The sequence below is a fragment of the Zosterops lateralis genome (genome assembly GCF_965231275.1).
Source record: "Zosterops lateralis genome assembly, chromosome: 7".
Lineage (NCBI taxonomy): Eukaryota > Metazoa > Chordata > Aves > Passeriformes > Zosteropidae > Zosterops > Zosterops lateralis.
Genome location: NC_139767.1, coordinates 10,057,857 through 10,083,674, shown reverse-complemented (window position 1 = coordinate 10,083,674; position 25,818 = coordinate 10,057,857). Strand labels below are relative to the sequence as shown.

Here is a 25,818-nt window from a genome sequence, read left to right as displayed (position 1 = left end):
ACCTGCTGGAAGGGGTAATTTTATATAAACATTTTTGTTTGTGTTAACAGTGCAGACTTCCAGAAATAGTGAGCTGTTAGCTTTCCTGATGAGAATGTTGTATGACAGTTCAGATGATACTTCCTAAAAATGTCATACTGCATTAGTTATGTGTAAGTGAACCTATTGTTAAACATTAAAGCCTCACTGCATTTCCATGGGTTTGGTGTTGAGCTTAAGCACTATGCAGTAGAGATCACTGGGTTCTCTTGGTGCTGGTTCTGACTTTTCTTAGAGAAATGCTGTTTGAGGAAGTGGTAAGAGAGTCATGGTGTGCTCACTCCCCTTTCTTATGGGACAATATATTCCTTGCTTACTGGATTTTCTCGTACTGATGGTGTATCACACCAGGCATTTCAGTCCATCCATCATATTTTTGGATGAGCAGCTAACATTCTATTGTGTTACTTTGGCTCAGGAGAGATAGAAGGTCTGATGGAGCATTCAGAAACAGTGTTACACCAGATGACATGGCCTTTGTGCTACAAAACTCTGTGTGTGTGCTGGAAAAAAATTTTTCACTTTGGCGCAGAAGAATTGAAACTGCTGTTCAGATCCTAATGGAACAGGAAGAGGTTATATAGAAAAGTCATGGAAGTGCTAGGGAACACTGTCACCATTCTTGTTATTATAGCTGAATTGTGGGCAAATTCTATTTTCTATAACGTGAAGTTATGATTAGCAGTAAAAATTACATTATTCAAATGGAGTCGAACTTGTAGTAGAAAAACAGGTATAGAATGGGGAAGGCCTTTTTGTTGATGAGTGGCAGTTTTAACAAGGAAAACAGTGTGTGCTGAAATAAGCCCAAAAGAAAAAACTGGAATACACAGCATTCCTGTGGCCTTGCCCGGACAGCATCACTACCACAGTGGGATGCACTCCTTGCTGCTTCCATGGTATCTGTCTGTAGGCGATGGGACACTGATCCAGCTGGAATTAACCCATTGATTTTGATGCCTTCATAATTTTGCTACCACCTGTCACTGCTCATGCATCAGTATAAAATCACTGGCAGGATAATGTCATGCTGGGTGGAGAAAGGATAGTTCTGGGCACTCTAGTGAGACTTGTCTTGCCCTGAGAGGTGGGAAGTGCCCACGAAGCCAGCAGTGAGGGAAGGGAATGGACTGGCTGACGAGTGCAGTGCTTGCTGGCACGGGGATGTTGGGCTCCAACATCATGGCTGTTTCTTCATCACTCTGTCTGGAGAAATCCACACATTTGCTAATTCCAATGAAATTCCAGTGTGCTTGCTGATCATCGTGGGAAGTATTTGAAATTATGTTATTAAGTAGCTTAAAGCAATATAGAAAGGAATGATTACGTGTTCGATGAATGCAAAGCAGCTTCCCTGTGACTACCGCAGCTCCAGAGTCATTTATCCATCTGGTGACTTCAAACCACTGCTCAGGGCTGCCTCACATTCTTCATCTACATTTTTATTCAGCTTATTTGCATCATTCAACAGATCAGATCCTGTTCTATTGCTGGTGTTAATCCTCAGGGCTGTGTTTGGCTCAGACTTTTTCTGTGCCACCTCTCCTGCCTAGGAGTGAGTGCAGTACCTGCCTGGGAACCATTTGTCTTCAAAGATCTCTCCACTGATGTCTTCATGATAGATTATTTGGCTGGGTGCATGTCTGCTCCGTCTTGAAAGACAAATCCTTCTGCTAGTTGAAAGAGACAGACATTAATACATGAGAAACTTCTATTCTGAAGTAGTGCTTTACCTAATGAAGGATTTCAGTGGAAACCAAACCTCAAAATCTGTGAGGCATAAGGTTTTAGACCACATTTATATTTAGATGTCTGATGCGCTTTTCTGTTTAAAAGGAGCTTTTGTTAACAGAGCTGAAAGCTTTTTTAGTCTCTCTTTGATCTCTTTTTTTTTTTTTTTTTTTTTTTTTTTTTGTTGCACGCCAAATTATCTATTTGTGGAAAGTGACAAAAGTTACATATGCTGTTACTGGACAGCTCAGTGCTTTGATGTGTATTACAAATCCATACTGTTGTTTGTTATTTTACAAAAGGGAAAACTGTAAAAGAGGTTTTCTCTGATTAATATTGTCTGCATGTGTATTACCCTATACATGTTCTGTTTGGAAGATTTGGGCTACTGGTCTATTAGCACTGTGTGACATAAATAATAGATGTTTTGCTGTAAACTAATGCTGTGGCTGAGCCTGTCTGTGGTAATAGGCAGTATTTGGTCAGATCCTTCCCTAGCATAGTACCTTAAAATTGTGTTATCATCCTCAGGCATGAACAAAGCAGATGAAAACTTCTGTGGTATATTTCTTTTTTCCTCCTCTTCAGATGGGAGTAGAAGGCACGGATGAAGGTGCTTCAGGAGCCCAGCACTCTAGGAAGTTGGTCAGCTTTACCCTATCAGGTAAAACCCAACACTTCTCTGTGTTCTACAAATTATTGTTAAAAAAAAGTAAGTTGCTGTTCTAAAATAGCATCAAAGATGGAATGCTTTTCTTCATTAGCCTCTGTAGGAGCACACTCTAGTGGCTTGAAAGATGTCATTTCTTTAGAACTTCTGTTTGTTGAAAACCAGCCAGAATCATGGATCTCCAGGAGTGAAAGAAATGGATTTGATATATCCCAGCATGAAAAATTTAGGGAAATTTCCAGTTTGCACAAGGGACAGTTCGTCTCAGATTGAGGAGTGGAAAACATAACTTCGAACTAAAATGCAGTCTGGCTCCATCACTTTGAAAAAAAGCAATAGCTGCAAATGGTGGTTTAGAAAGGGAAAAAAATTTTCACTTGTAACAGAGCTAAGCTGTCACTACAGTGAAATAACTGTAGGGGTGCAGTCTACCAGCTTCACTTGTTTTGATTAGCACTTTATTCCAGGGAAATCTTGTGTGAGACAGAAGCATATTCAGCTTGAGCAAAAGCAGATGAAATTCACTTCTGAATCTTGAAGAGCTGACAATAAAAACATGTAGAGATTGTAGAGGTAGAGCAGAAAAAAAAATCCACTGCTTTTTGAAGTGGCCTTTCAGCAGTTACCTGAGGTAGAACTGATAGGTTGTACAGACTCACATAGTGGACTGTACAAGTAATTGCTTTGTGAATCTGAAAAACCTGTTTTGTTTAATAGACAGTTGTGATTCTGCCTGAGAAGTCCCATGAAATAATTTTGAAAGGTGTATTGACTGATAGGCTTGTGACATGTGTCCTGTGATGTTTTTGGGTGGTTCATTTGCACATGACTTTTTATTTAATTGTATTTCTACTGGGTGGCTTAATTCTGAATATTGTTTGGGATTTTTTTTTTTTTTTTACCAAATCCACAGATATGGCATTTAATTTTAGAGCAGTGAATTCTGCCTGCATGTATAAACTGTATGTCATAGTTGCACTGTTGTGTGCAGCATACTGGTGTACTTAATGGAAAAAGACACAAGTCTTGGCTTCAGCAAACCTACAAAGAAACAGAGAAATATTTCACAGTTAAGTTTAAAATCTAATATTATAGAAAAAAGTACCTCTTTATTTTTGTTGTTGCTGAAGTTTGCACTATTGTTGAAGTCCTTAGTCATGACAATATGCTCCTGAGGAAATGATTATTTATTATTGTAAGTGGTGAGGGCTGCAGTACTGAGATTTCCCTAGGAAGAAAGAAGCCTTTTCAGAAAACTTTGCCTCCTTTTATGTAAGATGGATTATCTGCTCTGTTGGGAAAAAATTGCATCATAGTCCAGAGCAGACTTGGTAAGTTACATTTATCAAAGACTGAACTTTTGGAAAGTGTCTGTTCACTACATTACCTCCCATACAGTTTTTATCTCCTCTCCTCACCCAGAAGCAAAACAAGTACTATGTGATTGATTTTGGGCCGTTTCTGTTGGGGTTTCTTTTCTTCCTTTGAGTGGAAATACCTTAGATACTGTACTGAGAAAAGCATTTGTAGGTGAGCTACAAGTTTATGCTTTTTGTTTTACAAATAACTGGAGGCTCAAAAGTTAAATGAGGATGTTGATACCTTTCTTCCTTATATTCTTTTGGGAAAACACTTGATTTCCTGCTGTACACTGGATCCAGTTAATGTGTGAGTACTTTTAAGTTGCTTTATTTAGTAATCTATGGTGAATTGATTTCCTGGGTAATATTTTAGGAATACGCTACTTTGTGAACTAGTTTTAATTTACTCAGTTCCTTTTTCCTTCCTTCTTGTTTTGCTTTATAGACATTAGAGCAGCTGGACTTAAAAAAGGCATGTTCTTCAACCCTGATCCTTATCTAAAGATGTCCATTCAGCCAGGCAAGAAAAGTACATTTCCTACCTTTGCTCACCATGGCCAGGAAAGAAGGTCGACTATCATCAGTAACACAACTAATCCTGTTTGGCACAGAGAGGTAATGTATCCCTTCTGAGTGCTGTCTGCCAGCTAATGTAGTGTACCAGGCTTGCAATTTCTCCTCATGCAGTAGTAGTCCTCACCCTCTGAAAGCCATGATCTTATTTTGTAGCTAGTTATTTAAACTGGCACAGAAATTTTAGTAATTTTAGGAGCCCTGTTGGCGGATAGAAACAGTTATCATCTGCATATTAAAGCTGGATATTTAAGCTGCTGGCAGGTTTTCATTCCCTTCTCTGCTAAAAAAAGCTTAGCTTAGAACTCACTTAGCCACCCTGTAGATTTCTCAATATTGCAAAAATAAATTAATTAAAGTTGGATTGTGTGTTGTGAGAAGACTCTTTAAGAGAAGTTACACTACATGAACATTTATGTTCAGTGATTAAAACAACTGTTCATTTGGAAATGGTATTTTTGGGGTGTGTAGCAGGTGACAAATTTTTATGTTTTGTCAGGCTGAGGGGATGCTCTTTGATGTAGCCCCTGCAAGCTACACCTTGCAGGAAGGAAAACCCAGGAAGGTGTTAGAGCACCACCCAGCAAGGGAGGCAAACAGGTAGTCTGGCAGAAGCCAGTCTGCCAAACGTGTTTGTACCGGGTAAACTGTGAAGATCCCATGGAAGGAGCTCAGTCCCACAATTGTCACTGAATGCAGGAATGCAGGAGAGCCAAGTATGTGCTTTTGGAGATAAATGTTTATGTGGCAAAGTGAAACTGCTGACACACATCCATAGCCCTTTCAGGGCTGGCAAGCCTGTACTGTGGTGAATGTTAATGTATTCTTTAGGAAGATGAAAATTGAGTAGGTTTTGGGAAATGTTTCCACAAATCATAAAGCAAACAAGCAGTAAAGCAGAACGGAGCAGGGCCAGCATTAGCACTGCCCTGGGGTGCTTGGTTGTGGGAAAGACTGTTGATGTGAATAGTCTTAAAATTTTTGCAAAAATTGAAGTTTTGATCTCTAAACTGATTCTCCAGTTTTCTGTCTATCTGTCCATCTATCCAGTAGATAGAAAGAAAATCTACTCTCCCCCTTCCCCCCTTATTTTCTCCTCCAGTTCTCCTTGGCTTTGGAGCTTATTAGAAAAGAGATAATGTTCACTGGTGCACGCATTGTATCAACTTGCTTTAGCTGATGGATCTTCCCTGTAGCAATGCTCTGACAACAGCAGTTATGATCCCATTACGTATTCTGTCCTAGTGGTGCAGGATTGATCCTGTTTCACATTTAATACTTTCTGCAAAGTAATTTGCAATATTACAGCAAACTGAGAGTGACAAATTTTGAAGTTCTGTTTATCAGAGGAACCCAGTTGTGACAGTTGCCCAGCATGAGGAAGAGATTTCATTCCCGACCCAGTTTAATTGGTTTTTTTGAAGATGTTTATGTGATGCCTACAGCTGAACTGAAGAGCTATTTCTCCTATTGTTCCTTGTTCAATATATCTTTGGCTACCTAACCACATGTGTATTGGGCATTGTGCACAGGTTGTGGTTTGCTCAGAGGTCATAAACGTGGCAGATGGTAAAAGTATAACCAGATGACCTTTTTTTCTCTGAGTAGGTTGTGCCATACTTTGCTTGTTTATTTGGAATATCTTAAAATCTAGATGACAAGTACAAATTTTGGGTTCATAAACTTGTTTTCCTTAAGGGAATCTATCATCACACTGTGTGTACGTGTGTTTGTCTGCCAATGTGCTTGCTTAGCATTTGCCCTGTACCACTTTTGAATCTTTTGTCCATCTTTGGGCAGACTTGACCAAGCAGAACAGATATAAGAGATGAAGTATTCACAAAATGCATGAAAATGAAAGCTGAAGAGAGTAACTGTGTTAATGTTCCTGTGTAGAGAAAGGTGGAAGAATGATTTTACCAGACATCAAGAAATGTTCTGTAAATGAGCACCATATTGTTTAAAGGCCCCAAGTGTGGGAGAAGCTTCTCTTGGAGTTTGCTGAGAAGATTTGTCAATGTTGGGGCAAAACTCCATAGAAAATTCTCCTCTTCTAGTAATGCTGCTCCTGAATGTACTGTATACACATTGCCCTTTTGACTTCCTGTCATGCATACAAAACATGAATGCAAAGCATGGTGTTAGGAGGGAAATTCTTCTGAGCACAGCTTGGAGTGAGACACTTACTTCCTTCCTCCTGTATTGACCTGACAGAGTACAGCAAGGATTCCTTCTCCTTTTGCTTTCCCCTATGCAAATAGAAGCAAGCAGGAGCATACATGGTGTTCTACTTTCTGACAGAGACCCTGAAAGTGCTTTATCCAGTGCAGTTTCTTACTGAGCAGTTCTTTTCAAGGAACAGTGAAAGGGAATGGGGAACAGTAAAAAGCTAGTTACATATGCAAGAATTCATTAATTAATGATGTTGACGTTATTTTGCCATGTGGAAACTGCTGTCCTCAGTCATTACTTTTTGGAGTTCGCTGCACATTAGTAGTAATTAGGAACATTCTTTCTGAATAAAGGTATATTGATATGGTGTCAAATATGTTCTTTCCTTCCAGAAATATTCTTTTGTTGCACTTCTAACAGATGTCCTGGAAATTGAGGTTAAAGACAAATTTGCCAAGAGTCGTCCAATCATCAAGCGCTTCCTTGGGAAGTTAACCATACCCGTTCAGAGACTGTTGGAGAGACATGCAATTGGGTAAATGAGCACATTCTTAATGCTAACTTGTGTTCAGCAGGAAGACTCAGCATCTAGGATACTGAGAGCAAAGAGCAGCCTTTCTGGCTTACTGGTACAGACCAGCAAATTTTTTTCTACATCTGTACTAAGAAATATACTGTAATTTTAATAGCTTTACAGCCTGACTGGAAAATGGCAATGCTTCTAGTCCTGTCCTGAATACATGTACCCATGTTTGTGTTGATGTGTGTCTATCTTTTTTTTTCAGCTTAATTTCTTTACGTAAAAAATGTTGTTCACAAGAGATGTTATCCTCTGACTAGCTAGTCAAGAAGCAAGGCATTATCACACTACTACATGATTGTGTGCAAATCTTTTAGAACAAGCAGATATAATTAACTGACTTCTTGTACAGCCAAAGGCTTTTTAATTGTCAGTTCAGTAATCAGAGATGAAGTATCCCTTCACTGAATTGGCTAGAACTGCAAGGCTGTGACTATTTTTCAGAGTGCTTCTACTACTTCACAATTAAAATTGCCTGTTGTTATGAATAGCTCACTAATGGGACTCAAAATTCACCTGTTGTGCATGCCTTTTATAAAGGTCCTGCCTCAAAGTTTGCTAAAGTTAATGTGTCTTCATTGACTTAAAAAAGCTACTGGATTAGGCCCATGGGGAATGATGGTGAAATTAAATGCATATTTTCTTCTTTAAAGCCTAAGGGCATGGCAAGTGTCATCACACTTACACAAACTGGCCTCCTTTTTCACAGATACTCCCCTCAAAGTAACAAGTAGCATAAGGGGAGAAAATCAAATCCAATTTGAAAACAGTTTTCAGCTTTACGTTTCCAAAATGGTGTCTACATTGGTAAGTAAAGGAAGAATAAAATTGTTAGAGTAGCTTAAAATTTTGATAATACCTTCTGACACAGAATTTATTAAAAACCATTTTTGGAAAAAGCCAGTCCATTTGTTTTGTAGTGGTATCCAAGAACAGTGCAGGTATATAGACAATATAACTTTTCTAAGAAGTGCCTCACCTTGAGTTTCAACAAATTGTGTTTGGTTGAACAAGCAGCTTTTTCTAATAAATTTGCACACTCACATACGCTCAAAAATAACACCATGATACAGGCTGGTTTCAAAACCTAGCACAGGGTGTTTATTTCCTTGCTAAACACCAAAATGTTTTTCTGCTCTGGGATTCCTGGTGCTGTGGTTCATGGAAATTACCAGTTTGCTGTGTTCATCAGTTCTCACCTCTGTTTTTTCAAACCATTAATCTGAAAGATATTTTCTGTTTCCTTCTCCATATTTCAGTTCTATATATTTGATCAAATCTTTTTCGGAAAGGAGAGGCAGTATCAGAAGTATGTGTTAAGAATATGAATATTTGGTTAGTTTGCCATACCGCTGTTAGAAATGACATTAAATCTGTTTTGCCTCTTCATCTGTAATGTATTTGTCCATTTTCAGTTTTTGGGTAAAGACAGGCAATATTTCACCAAAGGTTTTGCAAAGCAAAGTCGTGGTTAACGTAGTTGTGAAGCAGAAATGTACCATATATACAATTAACTGCTAATTCTCTTGCATTTTTATTTTGTCAAGCAAGTAGAACACTGTCATTTTGGTGATGTCAGGGATGATTATGAATCATCCTTTCATTCACTTATGAATGAAAAGGTGAAGTCCAGAACCAGCCATGTTTAGACAAATTCTGCCTCACTTTTAGCTGTAGTCATAGCTCAAACTTTGTGTAATGAAATGTCCAGTGGCTTTTAATTTCCTGGAAAACAGGATAAATGAGCATTTAGTCATCTAGCATTGATTCAGCTGAATATAGAGAAGGCATTACTCATGTCATGGCTTCCTTTATTCTTGAATGGCCTGGAGTAATAAAAAACTTATATACAAACTGGAGACCTCAAATGTCTAACTGAAGACTTGTAGTTGGAGTTCAGGGTGAGGAATCTGTGACAGGTCCTGGAGACACTACTGCAATAATTTGCTGTCCTGTGGGCTGTAGAGCAGCATGGGGGCGGGGGGGGGGGGGGGGGGGGGGATTGCTTGTACACTCAGGGCTTTTTTTTTTCCCTAAAAGTTTATACAAACTGCTACAGCTTATTTCAGTAATAACTGCATTTGGTTTATTTTGCAATAGGAGTGGTCCCAGTAAAGGAGAGGTGTTTATACCAGTATAAAGTTACGTGCATAAATAACAATAATTTCCTATGGAGGTCTTTAGTAGTTTCCTCTTCTTCCTTCAGCTGTCCCAGCTGTGCTGATGGGAGCTGGGGCTGTGAATTCTGGCTGTACCTAAATAAGAATGTACAGCCTGGGTTCTGATCCAAAGTCTCAAGCTCATACAAGTGTCTAATCTGGTCTGAGCCCCACTGAATTCAGTAACTCTTAAGAACGTATTTAAAGATAAATTCAAGCTATTAAATTAATAACTTTTCTGAATCAGAATGTAGAAGTGCTTTGTTGAACGTGAAAAATTAAAAACTATTTGCGACTTTTGTACATAGTAAAAACCACAAGGGGGCAGAAAGGTTTTGTTAATTATAAAACACTTTGTGTTGGGGAAAGGAGGAGGTTAGGAGAGAGGGATCTTAGCAGTTTGGTTTCTTTAGAACTGAAGATATTTAGGGATGTATAAGAATTGGTGGAGCAGAATCTGTATTTTTAATTGATCAAACAATTGGTTTTTTAGGCTGTTTTATCTGTTCAATAAAGGCATTTTACACCACTGTTTGTGTTTGTGCTTTTCCATGTAAACCGGACTATGTGGCTGATTTTAAGACCATAATAGAAATTCAATACTGAAAACATGAAACCAAAATTTGAAATGAGGCAAAAAAATTAAAAAAGACATTATTTTTGATTTTGCAGAGACCAGGTTCTCAGCTATAATCTTGGCCGAAGGCTCCCAGCTGATCATGTTAGTGGGTATCTCCAGTTCAAAGTGGAAATCACATCTTCTGTTCATGAAGGTGAGCATTTGTCAATGATCTGGATCTCCAGATAGTTGTATAGAGAGAGTTGCTATGTATTTCCGTGACTAGGCTTTTCTGTTGTTGAAGACATAATATACTTTCTCATTCATATATGGTCCCCCTACTACAGATTTTTTTCTATTGGGATTCAAAATTTAGATATGGCAGGTACTGCCTTGGAGATGGCAGTTCCAAAGCCACCAAAACTTAGGATATTGATTTTGATTTTCTTGGATAGATTCTAAATGAATCTGCTTCTAATTTTATGCTTGGCAGTGCTCTGTCTTTTGAAAGCAAAATGGGAATCCTTTAAAGTCATACTGCACACCTTAGTTTCCCTGTATCCTACAAAACACTATAGACTTATACAGAGAAAATTCTGTAACTGCTGTTCCAACGCTGTAGATGTCTCTGTTATTTTGATTGACGTTTCTTTCCTTAGTTTTCTGATTGAAGTAAGCATCTTCGAGAATGTCTTTTTATATAATTTAAGTAGAATGGACTACGTGTTGTTGCTGCTCTGTGTTTCACATTCAGTCTTTCTGCCTCTGCAGATGCTTCCCCAGAAACAGTTGGCACTTTGCTAGGAACCAACTCCGTAAATGGAGACTTGGGGAGCCCCTCTGATGATGAGGACATGCCAGCAGGACATCACGATACATCCACGGTGTGTTCCAATGGCCCAGTCTTTGAGGAATCTTCTGGAGACACAATCCTGAGACACTCTTTAAGGACTAGTAGGACTCTGGAGACAGACCAGGATGAGCTGACCTCTGGTGCTTCAAGATCATCCCCTCCCAGAGGGCGCCAGGACTCCCTAAATGACTATCTCGATGCAATAGAACACAATAACCATCCCAGAGCAGGGACATCTGCCTGTGGCGACCGTCCACGAGGAGCCTCCCCAAAACTGAGGAGCAGCTTCCCTACTGACACGAGACTTAATGCTATGCTTCACATTGACTCAGATGAAGAGGAGCACGAGCTGCATCAGGACCTGGGTTTTCCATCTTTGGAAGATGATGGCGGTTTAGTAATGCTTAATGGTGCTACCAGAAACGTTGAAAGAAACGAAGTAAGTTCCTCATCAGATCAGGTAACGCCAGGGCCTGCAGAGACTGAAAGGGTTTCAGCCTCTGATGCTCCTTTGCCATCGAGTGATGACCAGCAGGATTCTGTCCCCGAGGTCCCCCCTGCAGAGGAAGGAGGCGAAAGCCCGCAGGGCTGTCCGGCTGAAGGCGCGGCAGAGCCGGCCGGCCCCGAGCCCTCTGCCCCTGCGGAGGCGGAGCAGCCGCCCGGCACCGCGGACACGGGGGCTGCTGAAGCCGCAGGTGGGAGCAGGAGGGGCGTCAGCGAAACGGAGTCCATTGACCAAGGCTCGGAGCCTTCCCAGCTGTCGTCGGAGACGGAGCAGAGCGACCCCGCTCGCACCGAGAGCGTCAGCGAGGCCAGCACCCGGCCCGAGGGCGAGAGCGACGCCGAGGGCGCCGACAGCTCCTGCAACGAGAGCGCGACGGTGCGGCGCTCCTCCGTGGAGATGCGCTGCTCCTCCTGCGAGAGCGCCAGGTTTCCCGAGACCCCGGCCTTCTCTTCCCAGGAGGAGGAGGAGGCCGCCTGTGGCCCCGAGGCAGCTGCGGCGGAGGCGGGTGCCGAGGCGCAGGACTCTGCGGGCGCTGCTGGTTCTCTGCCCGCCGTGCAGTTACCCCAGGAGGACGCGCAGGAGAATGAGCCAGGTGAACTGCAAGACCAAGAGGAGGCAGAAGAAATCTGGCAAAGAAGAAGAAGCCTGCAAGCAGCAGCTGCCCAGAGCCAGTCTCAGGATGAAGAAATTGAAGGAGCACAGGCAGCTTGTGAGGGGGCCACGGCACAGCTTGAAGGAGCTACTGGAGGTAACAACTGCGGGAGGCGCTGTCTGCAGTGGCCTTACTGCATCTGACAACAAATCATCAATTCCTCCATTTCAGTAGCTTTCAAGATTTTTTTTTTGTTGTTGTTCCTTTGAATTTCTTTCTTCAAGAGACTCTTGAGTGTTTTTTATTTAATGAAAAATCCAAACCTGAAATATCTTAAGTGTGCTTATTTTAAAATTAAATATATTTTAATTCTTGAGAGAATAGTGAGGAGGATGAGGAGGAGGAAAGAATTCCACAATATTACCCTGCTCACTAATGAAAATGGTAATGAGGGACAAAACTCCCCCGAAAGTATGAAATGCAAAATAGAATTTATATTTGGCTCTTTTCTTTTGAATATTTTATATTAGAATTAAAACATAAGGGTAATCAAAAGAAAGGGGGAAGGAAAAAGAATAATTTTTTTGGTCAACTTCAGGCTCTTTATCTTTCTTTTCCCAGTTCCTTCTCTGTCCAGATGGATCCTAGCACACTGAAACCTTGGGAGGAGAGGAGTGTGTTACCCAAGTTACCACTGTAAAAGTCTTACTGATTTTAAAATTATTTTTAACAGTTGAGAATTTTCTGTCTCACAAAAATCACTGAAAGTAGAAATGTGTCTGTAATGGATTGTTTCCAAGCAACTTTAATAATAGATTATCTGTTCCATTTCTTGAAGGACTGAAGTGTATCCAATCAAGTGGGTTTCTGAATGCATCTTTTCCATAGTATACCAAGAGCTCTATATAAGTAATAATTTCTTCTCTTCATAGAAGAGAATTATTACTTGGAAGTAATAATTTTGGTGTTTATTTCAAATACTGTCAATATTTTACAGCATTTTCTATACATTTAGGATGCTCTTTATTAGGTGTCAGATTGCATCATGTTTTTCAGATCAGTTTGGCTGCAGCAAGGAAGGACACACCTCCCACTCTTAAGGTTTCTACCAAGGCCAGGTGGAGCTTTGTCCTGGGGTATGGCTCAGGCACAGGTTGTTTCCATGCCTTGGCTTTGGCTGCTCACAGATGGATGCAGCACATGCCAGAGGTGATGTTTCCAGGGCCAGGACATCTCAGAGGAATCACTTGCCTAGAACTGTCAGCATAACTTATTTTGACCCCAAGAACAGATGACCATTACATATATCCTGAAGTATCACAGTTCTGGCAGAAGCTTTAACAAAGCTTGCTCAGTTGAGAGGCAACTCTAGGAGTTCCCTACATTGACTGAAAAAAATAATTTGTGTGTGTTTTGATTCCAGGTTCTCCTGCCAATGGCCACCAGCCCTTGAGGTCCCTGCCTTCGGTGCGTCAGGACGTCAGCCGGTACCAGAGAGTGGATGAGGCTCTGCCACCAAGTGAGCTTCTCCATGCTTTAATTGGGGCATTAGCTGCCTGTGCCTCATTACTGAGAGTTCATTACATTTCCTTTTTGAATGTGAGAACTGAGAATGGACAGCTGAGAAGTTGGAAGTGAGGAGTGATGACGGTTGAGTCCGGTGTTGTTGTTGTGACAATTACACCTGGTGCACACAGACTTGCTGAGTGTCACTCATGCAGAGACAGTGCTGCCTTTCCTGTGTGCAGGGCACAGGGGCAGGAGATGAGGTGATGGTGCTTGTGAGGCACTGCGAGGTGTCAAGCACTCTGAAATCTCTGAATGCTTCTTGTCTGGTAATAATTTACAAAGGAACATACAACATCTTTCATATCTGCATGTTAACTTAAAGGTATCTGTGCTTTCCTTGCATTTTTTGAGGCAGAGTGAAGATTTGGTATTAAAATAAACCTGGACATTAGGCAACAGTTAGATGAGCCTTAACAAAGAAATTAATTGTAATTTCTCTCATGCACATGAAAAATACATTGCTCTCAATTATTGAACTTACTTGCTTAAACTTTGAGAAATGAAAATCTACTCAGTATTAGGTATTCAAAGAAAGGACTTCCCCTCCCCCAAAAAAAAGCTACACAGCTGATAGGCAAGCACTGCTTTTAAACCAAATATGCAAAATAAAAAGTCAGTTCAGATCCACTGAAGTCTGTGTGCAACGTTCTGTTACTTTAAAGGAGTTGGGAATTAAGATATTTAGTGTAAAATGAACAGATCCCTATTTCCCTATTATGGTATGGGACTGTGTTTGCTCTGTAATTGGAGCAAGTAACTGGAAGGAGCCTGATAGCAGAACACAGATATAACTGTGTGGAAAGCCAGGATGATGATATGGTTGTGTTCCCTGCTGGTTCTGTTATAATCAGATTAATCCTGTGTGCAGATCTTCGAGTTAACTAACTGCCACCCTATTATACCAGTTCTACATTTTACAAAATTGTGTCTGGGAGACAAATACTTCAGAAATGCACAGAGCTGGTCCAGTTCTGTGGTTTCAGAAGAAAACTATACTACAATAACTACTTGGAAAAACTGCTGAAATGTTAGTGGGAAAAGCTTTGACTGTGTAGTATTTTAACATTTCTGACATTTGCTGGGTTTCTGCACAGTCATGCATGGCGTGATGCATGTACACATCAACCCTTTACAGTCAAAGCCCAATACAATCTCTATGTAAATAAATCATTTGCTTATATGAATAAAGTCTATGAATCATTGCCTGGATTCAGATTTTTTTCTCCAAAACCCTGCTTTCAGATGTGTGACAGGTTTAATATTTTTAATTCTGAAAAAGTAGAGAAAATATTAACAATATGATTTTGAACTGTAAACTGTAATTTCTTTTTAATTTAGGTTATATTCAATTTGTTATTTCACCAGAATTTGAAAGTAAAGAAAAAAAACCGTGTATTTCTTTCAGTTTTGTGTTAGATCAAGTTAAAGAACAAAAGAAAGAATTTAAACATTTATGCCTATAATGTGCAACAATATGCTCCAGTTCCTGCATTCCTAGGGAAAAGCTAACAAAGCCTGACCGTGAAATCTTGATCAATGACAATTTTGCAATTCAGCAAGCTATTTGTAACACATTTGACTACCAGTGGTTTGATGGAATATAGCCTTATATAGGAACATAGCAGAAAACAGCCTTGTCCATCACAATGCTGATGCAGATGCTTTACTTTCGAAGCCATTGCCCAAGTGTTTAAACTTGTGTATTTAAAATTAAATGCAGGAAAAAGTGGTTTTCTTCTGAAGAGCATGTTACAGAAATTATGACTGTATCAGAATTGAGCATAAACACAACAAGAAAAATCCCAGCTTATTATACAATGGTTTAGGGTTGGATAATTAGCAGGATAATCAATTCACAAATGTAAACTATTTGAGGATTTTTTGGTTTTTTTGTTACTTGGGGTTTTTTTCTCCAATGAACAGTTCTGTTCTCTGTGGAATACTTAGGTTTTGTTTTGTTTTGTTTACAAACTCTGGTTTAAAAACATGAGTGTTTTTATTTTATCAGCAGTTACTACTTTCACTTAGACTTGCAATATAGATAGTCTCATCTAGATACCTTCTGAGCTCTCAAAGACTGTTTTTTGACTGATGTCCTAAATGGTTTGCACATTTTCTGTAGTTGCAAACGTGTAAGAATCAGGCCTATCTGTTTCTGTATAGATGTGGTTTTTTTATATACATAAGTATATTTCTATGTCATAGTAGTAATTATTATAGAGACTTGAAACAATAGGTGGAGTTACAAAAGTGACAGAGCTCAAAGAAATCAATGAATAAACCCCAGGCCCTCCATAGCTGACAATATTTTATTGCTCCTTAGACTGGGAGGCTCGAATTGACAGCCATGGGCGGATTTTTTACGTGGACCACGTGAACAGGACAACGACGTGGCAGCGACCCACAGCTCCCCCAGCCCCACAGATTCTCCAGAGGTCAAATTCCATCCAGCAGATGGAACAGCTGAATCGCCGGTAAGAATTGCCCTTGGTGCTTGTGAATTCTGTGTGCTTGCAAAGCTGCAGTCACCATTGCAAGACTGAGTGTGGAGACAAGGCCACAGCTGCTCCCACAGCTGGCCTTATGTGGTTGTTTTTATGTGGCTGTGGCTTTTAGTTTGCATGTGAGCTTCGAGGAGTTTTGTGTTCCACCTGTGATCTTAAGCTATGTGACCAAAAGTAATATATCTGATAACAGTTGTCAGAAATTCAAAAGGCTATTAATGTAGAAATCAGAGGTCAATATATATTAACCTACATGGCAGAAAATATGGGCAGGCTCCCTCAGAGCCAGAATTGGGTCATAGTTTCCATATACTATATGTAAAGTCCAGTTTTCCAACCCTAGGTACCAGAGCATCCGAAGAACAATGACAAATGACAGGCCTGAAGAGCATGCAAATGCCGTGGATGGAGCTGCAGAAGAAGCTGAATTTCACCATTCTAATTCAGGTTAATTTTTTTTCCCTTCTCTAAAGAAGGGAGCACTCATCTCATAGATGATTTAGTGAGAGTACATAAGGCAAGCCCTAACTTCTTCCTCTGAGAGTCTGTGTGAAAACTAAGCCATTTGTTTTCATTGCTGTCTAGTTTTGAAGGTTATGACTCAGCCTGCTCAATATGCTGAAGAGAAGATTGTGAGATTTAGAGCACTTTTCTGTCAGTACCAGACTGGTTTAGAAAGCAGGACATTTGCAGTGAAAAAATATAGAATTGTGTGGTCTGGCTTACAAATATTTTGACTCTGCTAATTCAGTTTGAAATAGTAGAATGTAGAACTGGAAAGGGCTTCAGGCAGTCATTGACTATGTCTCTGTAGATAGATTGGATGAGCTGTTCCTAGGCCATACTTGCCAAGTGCTGTCTCATGAGTTCCTATATTCTCCACTTGAGGGACATTCTTTAACTTTTTTAGGCAGTCTACTCACCATTCTTGTTATAACATACACTTAAATCCATTGCTTCCTAGTCTTGATTTGTGGCTTCTGGTTTTAGGTCTCAAATTAGTTTTTTGGCCTACTCAGGATTGAGTGGGTCTTCAGCTTCTGAGGAATATTTCAGAAAATCAAATAAAGCTATGACTGCTGTACTGAAGAGGTTGTGGAAGTGTCTTACATAAACTCTGCTTGTACATTCCTGCAGAAGGTTTGTTTTTTGGTTGGTTTTGTGTTTTTTTTAGTTTGACACTAACCAGTGTTCGGTCTTTGATCAGGTCCTGATCCTTGTGTGCAGAACTTTGGCACAAATGTCTCTTTTCATCTCCTCTTTGTGAGTTGATTATCCCTACCTGCACACAGATCTTTGTACTTTTCTAATGTGCCCCTATGGTTTTGAATCTTGTCCATCCTCCTGTCCAAGTGATGCAGAATCTACTAATTGGAGCCAGTTTTGTCTTCCCTATCCAGTCATTAGTAGAAATAATGATGAGTAGGGCCAGACCCAGAGAGATCTTAGCAAAACATCTTGGTGGACTCCTACAGCATTTATCCCATTCCTTCTGCAAACTCCTTCAGACCTCTGAAAGAGCCCCCAATGTCTCAGCAATTGTTCCACCTTGTTTCCCACCTGTTCGAGTGCATGTCACCTAACCTAAAGCATTTGAAAACCTTTCATTTGTACCATGGTCTTTAACGTGCTCTCTCTCACCTCCATTTATTCATTCTTCTCATAGTCTGGCCAGTGTTAACCTTTGGAATGAAGATAGGAAGAAAGACTGTTTTTTGAGTTCTGAACATCATTACTTTTTTTCTTTTCACTAAGGAGTTCACTCCTTGGTCCTCTTCCTACTAAAAATTTGCTAACACATTTATGAAGTTTGTTATCCATCCAGTCCCTTGCACAGCTGTGTGGTGTCATGTGCTTTGGCTTTGTCTCTAGATGACCTTGATGTGTTCTTATAAAAGTCTCTCCTAAATTAATTTGATATGCAGCAGTGTCACCATTTTCAAGTTTCAAGTCATTGCAGAACTTGATATTTACCCAAGTGTTCCCTTTTATTACTTGTAGTCTTCACTTCTGTTGTAGCTGTTTCCTCTTCTATCTTTGTGCATGTGCAGCCAGATGGTTTGGGCTGTACACAAATCAGCTTTGAGCAAATTCAGCTGAATAAATTTTTCATAAACCAAATTCATAAGCCTTAAACTGCAATAAAACCCACCTGGTGACTCGTTCTGGTTTCCAGATTGCCCAAACTGTGTCAGAGGAATTACCTGCAGCATGTCACAGCTTCTTCCAGCATGTGAGAGTTTTGTACCAGTCCAGAGTTCACATAAAACTTCAGTGCGTGGCTGTGGCTGAGACACTCCCAGCCCAAGTATTCAGGCACAGCTTCAGGAGCCTTTGTGCCACTCTGCCTTCACCCCATTCATGACCTGCCCCATCTGGGACAGCTTGAGGCCTATTGTTTAAGTAGTATTTCTAAAAATCCTCTTGTTCATTTATTTTACCAATTACCCTCTCACTTCCTGGTTTCCTCTAATGTGTTTATTTCCTCCATTCCTTTTTTCCATAATATTTACCTGTGCAGACTTAGAATTTTTACCTTTGTTATCCTCTTGTTATTTCTTCTTACTGATCCGTGTTTAGAGTCTCATTCACTGCCTTTCTCCTTGCACTGCTTGTGTGTTATGATCTTTTATATCCATGATAGCTGTGGTCTACATGATTAATATTCATTTGATGGAGCAGTGTGCACATGCTGCAATGTGTAAAAAGGAAAGAAACTGAAATGTAGATGGCAGCATACATTTTAGTGTAATATCACTGAAGACCAAATCTGAACTTACAGTTTTTCATCTACATTAAAAATATGCTTCCAAATATCTTCAAAGAGAATTGGGGACAACAGTTTTGATATTGTAGCAAACACTACTATTTTCTCTTTCTTCCTTGTACTGAAGAAAAATCAGGGCACTTCTGTAGTTGCTAGGAGAAGACACAAATGTTTATTGGAAGTTGAAATTTGAAAGGTACTTCCTTGGCAACCTGATTCTTACTTACATAAGCTACTTCAATACTGTACCAAGACTGGGGCTGAGGTAATGGCAGATATACTGTTTGTTTTAAGAAGGAATGAAACATTTATAAGTGTACAACAACATTTATATCCATTAGTTAGCATTTAAAAAATAACTTACCTGCATACAGCTACAATATAGCAGTGCAGACATGCCCAGGGGACTTTCTTGCACCTTATATACAGGTACAAACTTGGTAAACCAAATAATTGATGTGATTTTCTTTTTTTTTTTAATGACTGTTTACCAAAAGCAAATGCTACTAAACTAAAATTGTAGTTGTTTCAGGAACTTCAATGTTGTATTCGAAGAAATTTGGGTACACTCATGTAGACAATCCTCAGTAAACCTGAAATAATTGTGTACATAATGCTTGCTTCTAAGATTCACATCAGTATAGTTGTTTGCAGGGATGCTTTGGTAATAACTGCTGGAAATCTTTCTCATTTATTTGTTCTTAGATTTTCGAAGAGAGAATGTGCTGCCTCACTCTACCTCCAGATCCAGACTTACTTTATTGCTCCAGTCTCCCCCTGTGAAATTCCTTATCAGCCCAGAGTTCTTTACAGTGCTGCATTCTAACCCTGTGAGTATGGTGGCTACAGCTCAAAGGCTTTCATAAATATGTGCTTATAAATGTAGTTGTTTTGTGTACAAATATACTGCTCAGTGTTTGATGATAAAATATTGGTAGTACATAGGGAGGCTAGATTCACTCATCATTATCCCCTGAAATTATTGGGCTATCAGAGCCATCCTAGCTCTGCATGATAGCAATTTTTATTTTCCACTTGATTCTTCATCTTTCTTATGATACAAAATTATTTGTTTATGGAAGAAATAGTGTTCTTACTGTGCTTTGCACAGGGTGAGACACAATTCTGAGAAAGACTTTGCTGCTTAATGGCCATATTTGTTTCCCCCAGATTGCCTGATTTATATCAAAGTATATTAGAGGTCACACTGAACAAAAAAAAATCCTAGTATATATCTTTTCCTTTTTTGCCTGTTCTTCAGTGCTTCTTTTTGCATAGGTCCCCCCCAATGTTTCTTTGTGAAATGGGATTTATAGTGTAAGGAGAAGCAGTGGAATGAGTAACTCTTCTTCTGCAGGCCCAGTTACAATGAACAGGGTTGTCTTTTGTGGTGGGAGCAGTTTTCTCTTTGGAAAGCCTTTGCTGTTGTTGTTTCTCAGAGTGCCTACCGCATGTTTACAAACAACACGTGTCTGAAGCACATGATCACCAAAGTCCGGCGGGACACCCACCACTTCGAGCGCTACCAGCACAACCGGGATCTGGTGGGCTTCCTCAACATGTTTGCCAACAAACAGCTGGAGCTGCCCAGGGGTTGGGAGATGAAACACGACCATCAGGGCAAGGTAACTTGACAGGGCCTTGTGCTCATCACTTTCTGACATCAAATGGATGTACTTGAGGTAAAAGAGATGGTCTGGGACAGCTCCGGGGAGGATCACTCTGGTGGTTGTGTATTGCTTTGAAGGAAGGAGCTGGTATGGAGTAGGTTTCCTTAAAAGGTATTAGAGATCTTAAATAGTTGCAAGTCTCAGTGATTTTTTTTAAAATCAATTTTCAATTTCCTAAAAAAATATTTTGATATCACTTTTATAGTTGTGATGTAAGTTTTAATGTAACTTTAAGCTAGTGCATCCTCAGTATCTAGAACATTGTCTTTTTTGTAGAAAACAGGAGGGTGAAAAATAGATTGTGATTAATATGTGAGGAAGTGATAAGGCTTATCAATTCATTAGTATTACTGGCATATTTAGCTTCTTGGTTTTTACATTTATCACTCTCAATATGATTAGCTGTGAGAGTCCATATAAATAATGACCTTGATGCCTGAAAAGATGAGACAATTCTAAACTGAAGGGTAAAAATGCTTGAGGGTCGTTTTCTAGATTTTTTTTTTAAACACTGAAAAGCACTTTGTTTTTTCATTAGACACACAATTGGGAATGTGCAATTCTACTAATGTTCTTTGTTTCAGTGTTTTCTAAGTCATTCTTGTTCTGTTGAGTTCTTCAGAGACCAGTTTTCTCCTGAAGAATAGGGCAGGTTTCAATTTTCTTTAATATGTGCTCCATAGAGAGAATTAGACCTTTGGATTTCTGGGGTGTTATTTGGTAACAGCAATGCTACCACAATATTAATCAAGAAGAGGAAGCACTGAATTCTTCACTTTGAATTAGTCTTAGTATCGCTCATTTTCGTGGTGTTGAATTTTCTGTGTCACAAGTGCCACTTGTGGCCAGTGGAAAAGCCTGTTCACCACTTGAGAGAGGCCATGGCCAGTACATGGCAAGACCAGTGCCTGGGGAGATCAAACTGAAATTGGACCTACCTTTATTAAAGCATAAACCTAAAGAGAAGCAAGTAGAACTTAGCCATGTGTAGTATAAGTATATATTTACACAATATGTAATTATGTTTCCTTTCCTTAACTACTCTTCCCTGCTGAGAGGAGGTTTTCCTTTATTTTTTCAAGTATATCACAGTGAGAGCTTGGTGCCCTTGCTCACAAGGAACAGTGATGGTCCTGGCCCTGGTGCCGTGCTGAGTCGTGGTGTTTTCACTCCCCCATGGCAGTGTGGTGCTGCCTGCCTGTCCTCTTTGTGGGCTGAGTTCCAAGGTCAGCTGGGGACTGCCCACCTCTGAACTCCCTCCAGAGCTGCACAGCAAAGCCCAGCTGCTCACTCCTCTTTGGCTCCTCTGTGTACCCCCTACAGGAGATAATATCATGCAGCCTTCCCTAAAAGGTCTGGTGTGACTACAGTGTTGTTTCTGATGGGCATTACAGATGATCCTTCATCAATCATGAACCACAGGGAGGCAGAAAGCCATTGGAAAATGTGGTAGCAGGAAGCATTATATAGGCTTAATAGGCCCCTGAGCTGAACTTTGAGATTCTGCCTTGCTGTGTCCATCTGCATACAGACATTGTACAAATAAGTTCATTTGTGCAGTGGGTGTAAGGACATGTCCAAATTTTAAAGCCAGATCCAAGTCTTTGTGCTTTTTAATTAGATCTCTGCAAGATGTACAAATACATAGAAGTTATTAGAGGACATTTTTGGTTTTTCTGTCTACAACTAAAGAAATCATAGCAATTGATTACTGAAGTCTTCAATGGGAAGAAAAGGTATGTTAGCAAGCTTCATAGATTTCAAGTGGAAGAATAAATAAAGCAACTAGTCATATTTAATAGGTTAAATATAGTTTTGGCACTACCTATTTTATGTCAGTGTCTTCAAGCATTGTAAATTTATGGATTATAGCTAGGCAGGAGTTATGAGAGGAATTTTTTTGAAAGGAGATTGTCAACCACACTGTATTTTGAGATGTGTGCCAGTGGCCAGATTAGCCCGAAGCATTGAAGCTCCAATGGTTTTCTTCATCAGAGCTTCAAAGTGCTAATTTATGTTTTGTTTTAATGTAGGCTACTACTTGCTGGCCTGCAACCATACATATTTAATAAGGTCTGATTGTCTTTATCTTCACGTCTGAACTGAGTTGTTATTTAAATAGAATGCTATGGAACACTGCATGCAATACTAGAGTGCTGCATTAACTCAGTACCGAGTGATGCAGCTCTAGGTGGTACTACCTCCTATATTGAATCAGGATTTTTTTAATACATGATTTACAATATGATGTTGACTTAATGAAATCAACCTGTGTTTTGCTGAAAGTGCTTTACATCTTATAAATGTATACGGACTAGATAAAATAGAAGGACTTTAAAAACCCCCAAACCAACCACTTGCTAGTAAAGTAGATCTTACCAATCAGGAGCAAAATTTTCAGAAAGACTGGCTGTTCCAGCAGTCTCTTCCAGTCATCTGCCAAGCCTCAAATATAAATTTCATGATGGTTTTCATTCTTTCTCACTGGTTTTGTATTCTCTAATCTGTATACTTGCACTGCAGGGTGGTATCATTGTTTGTAAAGGTGAACAAGTCCTGCATCAGGCTCAGATGTAGCAATTAAAATTACCTTTTTTGAATACACTTTACAGTGTTTGAACTGTGAAACAGTTTCACTTGCATATCTGTGACTATGTCAGATGGTCAGAGCAAGGTTTTTACTGCTCAGGTGATGGGATTCCTTCCTTGTAAACACAAGCTACAGGTACAGGGGCTGTAGGAGCCTGGTGCTGTTTTCTGGAACAATTTTTGCTCCAGAACTGCCACAGTTGCAGGGTCTGTGGTGTCTCTGCATATGCTTCTCCTTCCTTGGGAAATGAAGTATGAACATTTTCTCCCACCACAGTCCATAATGGCTTTTAGGTGCTGTATAGCATGGCACACTGGTTTGTCTACCTACCTTCGCAGCTGTCAGAAGAATTGCATTTTCTCTCGTTTGGTTTTTCCAAGCAGTCTGAAACAATGATTCCATGAATACTAGACGCCGGTGTTGCTGCCAGAAGAGTGGTTCTGCTCTCCTCTCCTCTCATCCCTGGTGAGCTGACTGAGGTTAGAGGAGGCAGGAGGGAGAGAGACAAAAAGAATAATTTTAGCCTGGACCAGCTCCCCCGATGGGTTCACTGCATGGCTACAAAAACACTTGTGCCAGCACAAGGCAGGAAGGGCACACAGGGGATGAAACAAGTGGTCAGGAGGGGGAAAGATGAGAATGTTTCTTTTGCTGACACCACAGGAATAAATTGTTTGTGGAACTGTGGTCAAAGTACCTCACTGGTAGCCAAACACAGAAATGGCTCCCGCAGTCCCTGACCACCTTCCTGCTGGTCCAGATTCTTTGATTACTCGAACCAGATGTCACTTTCCTGTAATTCTCCTGCTCAAAACAAAGATTTTTTTTTTTTTGCCACTTCCACATGTTTCCAGTATTGTGACAGAAAACGTGGAGTGTGTTGAAATAGAATAGTGGTGGTTTCCAAGTGCAACACTGGTGCTGCAAAAAGTTTAAATTTCAGGGCTTAGAAACCTTTTTGGTTCAAATTGGGTAGCATTTTAGAAGGTTTTAATTTTCCAGGATACGTGTTCCTGTGACCTTGTTTTCAGCAAATGGTTGACTGACCAATATGTGGTTGTTCTCATCAATTGTCTGATTTAAATTTTTTTGTTGCCATCATCTTTGTGATCTTGGCTGACCTTTCTTTTTTGTTTTCAGAGGTCTTTTTTTGTTTTGTTTTGTTTGGAATGGTGCTTTAGGGTTTTTTTGGGTTTTTTTTTTTTTTTGCATTTTGTTCTGGTTTTTAGAAAGAAAGGTCAGCAAACTTAGAATAGTTGTAGCAGGAATATGGCAAAAATGCCTGTTGGTCTGTAATCATATTTCATCACTGGATGCAAGCATACAGTAGGCATATATACAGCCAATTGTGTTCATAATTATATGGTAAATACTTCACAAAAGGTAATGGGTTTGCCAGCTAATTGCCACCTTTTAAGATTCTTATTAGGGGATGAAAAGGAGACTTCACCAGGATTACTTTTATTAAATATTCAAGTCTTCTCTTCTTGGCAGTCATAATAAAGCTTCCCACTTCCGATGCTTGTCAGATGAGAATTTCAAAGGACTTTCTAGACACGAACAAAGTAAGGCGTTAAACAATTCATCCCTTTGGTGCGATGGAGGAGTGTTATCCTCCTTCTGCAGAAGGGAAATGCAAGCCACAGTAACAGATTTTCCACAGCCCCTCCTGGCTGACTGAAACCTAGATCCCCAATAGGCATTAACCTCAGACATAATTAATAAAGTACTGGTGAAGAACTCTGTGCTCTGTGTCCCTCTGCAGGCTTTCTTTGTCGACCACAACTCGCGCACCACGACGTTCATCGACCCGCGGCTGCCCCTGCAGAGCAGCCGCCCCACCAGCGCCCTGGTGCACCGGCAGCACCTGACTCGGCAGCGCAGCCACAGCGCCGGGGAGGTGAGTGGGCTCCGGGCCTCCAGACACATCCTCTGTCACACCATTCCGTGTGGGGGGGAGCATCGTGCTTCTGTAACACTGCAGCAGTCAGCTGTAAGGATTTATTGTTTTTTCTGCGAGATGTTGATGCTTTTAACATGTATGAATTCAGAGGAAAAATACAGAGTTTTTCTTATTTTGAATTCGCAGTAACCCCACTTAACCACAGGGGAGCATCTGATTACAGATGACTGATTCCTCTATCTAGTCTTTCACTGACAAAAATGTGTATTGTCCAGCATAGTGTCTGCTGAGTGTGTTCGTACACAACTGTGCAAAATAAGAGGGGGGAAAAGTTGCATGTGTGACTGTACATCTAGTTCTGCAACTTTCTCATGAAGTATAAAAAAATCATACCACATACAGCTTTATCAGACTGTTACATGCCTTCGAATATGTATTTCATCTCTACTTTCTGATCAGAAACACTTGGAAAATACTATTTTGTTGTTGTCGTACACTGTTTTCCCTGGCTGTCCCCATATTGTTGTTGTCACTTACACTTGTAACCTTGTGTATGTGCAGTGACTTGGACTTCAGTTGTACTTTATTTAAAAGCCTCCATACTGTTGGCTGTAGGTTGCCTTTTCACAAGAGGGCTATTGCATGCCAGGAATTAAAGGCAATACAATTCAGAATAGCAAGAGAAATGCTCTGATTTATCCTTTTCTTAGCTCAGTCTTGTGGTAGATGAAGGTCTGCCAGACCTCTGTTTCAGAGCAAACATGAATCGTCTGCCACTTCTCCAACAGGCCTTCCACTGAGCTGCAGCAAGTGCCACAGCACTGGCTGCATATCTTGCCACATCCTGTGTGAACGTGGTCAGGTATATTTTGCAAATGGTTTTAAATAGCAATTTGGTGATGTGTATAAGGCAAGAAAGCTAGAACTGCCTTCATATAGCTATTTAGATCTTGAATAGGGTAAAGCAAGTATTGTGATTTGTAGCAGAGCAGAAAAAACTTTTTTTCTTGACTTTACCCAA

At 40.2% G+C, this 25,818-nt stretch overlaps 1 protein-coding gene across 3 annotated transcripts in view; it reads left to right on the top strand.

Moving 5' to 3' along the window:
* HECW2 (HECT, C2 and WW domain containing E3 ubiquitin protein ligase 2) overlaps positions 1 to 25,818 on the top strand; it is a gene marked incomplete at its 5' end in the record, with an annotated part of 104,491 nt that overhangs the window by 40,360 nt on the left and 38,313 nt on the right. For all 3 annotated transcript variants that reach the window (XM_083864782.1, XM_083864783.1, XM_083864784.1), the window contains 11 exons: positions 2,359 to 2,434; positions 4,247 to 4,416; positions 6,939 to 7,081; positions 9,958 to 10,058; positions 10,616 to 11,950; positions 13,218 to 13,313; positions 15,687 to 15,837; positions 16,211 to 16,314; positions 19,340 to 19,464; positions 20,074 to 20,259; positions 24,660 to 24,794. In XM_083864782.1, the coding sequence (XP_083720908.1) occupies positions 2,359 to 2,434; positions 4,247 to 4,416; positions 6,939 to 7,081; positions 9,958 to 10,058; positions 10,616 to 11,950; positions 13,218 to 13,313; positions 15,687 to 15,837; positions 16,211 to 16,314; positions 19,340 to 19,464; positions 20,074 to 20,259; positions 24,660 to 24,794 (2,622 nt within the window). The remainder of the gene's footprint in view (positions 1 to 2,358; positions 2,435 to 4,246; positions 4,417 to 6,938; positions 7,082 to 9,957; positions 10,059 to 10,615; positions 11,951 to 13,217; positions 13,314 to 15,686; positions 15,838 to 16,210; positions 16,315 to 19,339; positions 19,465 to 20,073; positions 20,260 to 24,659; positions 24,795 to 25,818) is intronic.